Source organism: Drosophila takahashii, chromosome X (assembly GCF_030179915.1).
Source record: "Drosophila takahashii strain IR98-3 E-12201 chromosome X, DtakHiC1v2, whole genome shotgun sequence".
In the NCBI taxonomy this organism is placed as follows: domain Eukaryota; kingdom Metazoa; phylum Arthropoda; class Insecta; order Diptera; family Drosophilidae; genus Drosophila; species Drosophila takahashii.
The window spans coordinates 11,422,467-11,426,639 of NC_091683.1; the positions used below are offsets into that span (position 1 = coordinate 11,422,467).

A 4,173-nucleotide genomic window follows, 5' to 3' on the forward strand; every position below is an offset into this window, starting at 1 on the left:
GAGGGCCGCCGAGCGGGGGAAAGGGACGGATGATCCGATAAAAAATGCATGGGCAATTTGCATATAGCAATCGGGACTGGATCGTGACTTCGGGCAGCGGTCCTTCAGCCTTTGGGCTTCGGGGTCCTTGGGCTCGTTAATTAAGCGTAAAATCGTCGCACACGAAATGCTGAAAACTCAAATTGAATTTGAGTGGTTTTCGTGTAGTTCTTTATCCATTTGTTTTCTCTCCTTGCCCTTTTTAAACCGCAGAAAATGCGAGGATTATGGTAATTTTGCCGGGAATTTATTGGAAAACATACTCGCACAAGCGGAGCGAAGACAAATCGGGATACGCCTTGTTTAGCAGGACGCTCGTTAAATCATATTAATCAACATGCCGATATCTTGGGCCTTTCTTTTGCTCTGGAAACTCTCTCAAAATCCCATTTAATCCTTTTGTGCGGCTATGTAAACAGCGATAACTCAGCGCCACAAAGAGGAATCGAAGGATTCGGGGACATAACGAGGGCAAATCGAAGGGAAAACGGGGTAAAAAGCAAGCAAAAGGAGCGCATTTCGGATTTCGCCAAGTAAACGCGGGGAAAAGAGTTGAAAAGTTGAGAAATTCGCCATTTCGGTGGATGGAACGGGGCAATCAATTAACTACACAGGCACCCTTTTCTTTTTTTTTTCTGTTTGTCCGTATCGAGGACAAAGGACGATCGAAAGATAGTCACAAAGAAAACCTACAAAACCAAACAACTTTCACCGCAAAAAAAAACGAAAGGATAACGTGCGAAATATACGATCCCCGTTAGCGGAAATCTTTCAGCGATCGAAAGATCGCAAATAGAGAGATTATTTAGGGGAAACCATTCAGGGAATGTAAGTAACATATCCGAAACGAGATCAGATCACCAGATAACCCAGCCACGTTGGTCACGGACACTTTGAGTGATCCAAGTCCAGAAGATGACGAGCTCGCATCACTTGAACCTCACTTAGGAGCCCCGGCTGATGATCACTTGAAGATCACTCAGGGATCTCGATGATCACTTCGTCTACAGCTGGTCAAGAGCCACATATGTGGGCAGTTATCTTTGATCTTGTCATCAGAAACATATCCGCTTATTGGTTCCATATTTCATATTCATATTTATATTCGAGGAGCTGCGGCTTAGATTTAAGCTGATGATGGGAACCTATACTTAAAAATGCATTTTGAGAACCGTTACTAGAAAAAATTGAAATCTATCTAAATATCAATATTATTATCCTTTATTTTTAAACTGTTCTCTTATATTTTTTTGTAATAATTAATTTAAAGTAGAGTCCTTCAAGTCCCTTATTTTAAAACCAACCTATTAAGAACTTGATAATGTGATAATGAACATACTTTTAGAAACTTTTCCCCCTGCTGGCTGAACAACTGGACAACAGGACTTTTCCCAGAGTTTGTAACGTTTTTCTAATGCTTCCTTCCGGAGTGGGCGAACATTTTCAATTAAAAAACCGCCGAGTATATAAATTGCATTTGCGGCCGCTAAAGAGCCGCAATTAATACTGATACCAAAACTACGACAAGTGGCTAAAACAACTGAAAATGAAAATGACGAGGAGCTGTCGGCCAGGAAGTTGGACTTTGGCATGGGCTAATTAGCCTGGCCAACCTGGGCTTCCTTCCGTTTTTTCCGTTTTCCAGCCTGTTGCTGTCCTCTGAAAATGCCCATTCAAATGAGGGGGAGAAAAGGGAGAAAAGGAAGCGGACTTCCTTGAGGGGAATGAAAGCAAATTTAATAACCAAGCGCTGGCCGATAGACATCTAGATGTCATTTTCGTGTGGTGGTGCTGTGGATGAGTGGATTGGAGTAGGGGATTCCTGGGTAGGACTGCTGACTGTGGGAAAGATCTGGAACTGAATTGGGTGAAATATCCTCTAAAAAGTATCAAAATCATATTATTATACCATGTTACAAATTAAAAGATCATACAAAATAGGTTTCTTCTAAGATATAACTAAAAATGAATTTATCTCAATAGTTTATAAGTTTTTGCTCGAGATCCTTCAGATCTAGATCTTCATATCACCCGGCTGAAGATGATTCTTGGCCAGAAAGAGAACTCCTTATCGAGAGAGAGAGCGCGACTGGGAGAGAGCGAAAGAGCGAGTGTCCTTCTGCCCGCCGGGGTGCCTCTTGCGCAACAACCCCTAACCCCGTAACCCCGGGAGCGGGTATAAAACCCGGCCCGCTCCAAGTACCGCTTCAGTTTGTCAGCGAGAGCGGTCGAGAGCAGTAGTAGAAGACTAGCCAGAGTCTACAGATAAATATCTTTTTTTTTGTGCACCCTCATCCGAAATCCCAAAAAATGCTCAAGTGGACGGCATCGGCGCAGCGCCTGAACGAGATTCCCCTGCAGCAGAATCAGATCCCGGATCCCAGTGAAACCCAGAGGAGGCGACTCCAGAGGAGGCAGCGCCGCCAGCGGAGGGCCACCATAGCCAACAAGGAGAATGTGCCCGATACGGTGGGCTTCCACTCCACGCCGCACTCCATCGTGCCCATGGCCCGGCTGCTGAACAGTCCGCTGGTCTTGGCTCCGCTCAGCGATATACGCAATGTCACCCCGGAGGCGGTGGCCACTCGAAATGCGGCGCCCCAGCGGGTGCAGAGTGTGCGATATGCCACCACCTTGCCGCGCTTCGCCGAGGACTACTCGCCCAATGGACTGCCAAGTGGCCAGCACTTGGCGCTGCGGGGCATGGATCCCTTTTTGGGGCAGCCACGCTACATCGTTGGAGCGGGAGAAGCTCAAAAGCTGAGGCAGCGCAAGCTGGACGACGACTTTGTGGCCACCTTGGAGGAAGCGGAAGTGAAGGAGCTGCGGCAACCGGAGGCAGTGCGTCCCATTACCCCGCAGCCCGCCTCCACGCAGATGGGCGATCAGACTTTGGATCGCCTGATAGATGCCATCTTGGACTCGGCCTGCAAGGCGGACGTGGGCAGCAAGAAGAAGCCGCGCCGATCCACCTTCAATCTGCGCAGGCGCACCCTGGTCAAGCAGCAAATGGAGTCGAACGGCCCGCAGGAGGTGCTCTCCCCATCCTACGCAGCTGGCGATGATCCCGCCGCCGATCTGAGCTTTGGTTTGGTCCCACTGCCCATGATGGCCACTCCGGAGCCTGCCTCTCCGCTGAGCAAAATACCCCACAATGTGCTCATCCAACTGGCCACCCCGGTGGCGGCCAATCCAATCTCCAATCTTCCGGCGCCCGGCGACAACACCTTCTGCCTCGAGACCCCGGTGAAGACCATGAAGCGGGGCCGCAAGGAGATCATCGCCAAGGAGTCGCCCATCAAGCGCTTCAAGGTCGACGAGCGCAACTACTTCGAGGTGGGACTGGCCCTGCCCTCGTCCATCTATGTCTAAGGAGAGGTCCTTCGAGCCACAAAAGGAAAAGAAAAGAGAAGAGCGAGCCACGCTGACAAACGGGGGGAAAACGCTTAACTATGACGCTTATCTAGTTCCTAAGTCTTAAAACCAAACTATACAAAATTACTGTACATATTTTCCTAGCCTAAGTTCATCCGTATTTAATCCAATTATTTATACAACTTTTTTTTTTCGACGCTGCTGTTATGTAGTTTTTGTATTCACCACTTTTTTTTCCATTATTTAATTTTAAACAAATATTTATTAATATTTTAAGTTTACTATATAACTATTTTTTTCAAAATAAATGCAGTAAAATCAAAAGCTACTATTTTTGATGGAATGGGAAGGTGTGCTTGATATTTCAGATTTAATTCTAGAAAATAAATGGCCTTTGGGGTAAATACTTTTATATTTTTAGAGGTATTTCTATCTATATCTATCTATGAATTCTAGTAGCATATAATGACTATATCAAAGTTCAAATAGATATTTTGAATGAATATATTTTTAGGAGGCCCCTTAGTCAATTTCATAAAAGCTTTACTAATATAGATAGCACCACCTTCCAATCAACTCCTTGAAATAATTATTATAATTAATTGCACTTAAACATAATTTAGAATATTCTAGCAAAAGACGATAGCATATTGTTGATTTTAATGAAATTACTGAAATTATTATGACAAATATGAAACATCTGCGGTCACCTTCGTCATCTACGTAATATCCAAGCTCGTGCCGAATGCATTTTGACCT

The 4,173-nt window shown here is 45.4% G+C and overlaps 1 protein-coding gene across 1 annotated transcript; it reads left to right on the top strand.

The window, feature by feature from the left end:
* Positions 1 to 1,982: 1,982 nt before the first annotated feature.
* LOC108056459 (uncharacterized) lies at positions 1,983 to 3,710 on the top strand. Its single transcript, XM_017140258.3, has one exon. It carries the CDS (start codon positions 2,350 to 2,352, stop codon positions 3,409 to 3,411), a length of 1,062 nt encoding a protein of 353 aa, XP_016995747.2. The 5' UTR covers positions 1,983 to 2,349; the 3' UTR covers positions 3,412 to 3,710.
* Positions 3,711 to 4,173: the final 463 nt, after the last annotated feature.

Coding starts and splice junctions, on each gene's coding strand:
- LOC108056459 (XM_017140258.3), top strand. CDS start 2,350: ATGCTCAAGTGGACGGCATCGGCGCAGCGCCTGAACGAGATTCCCCTG.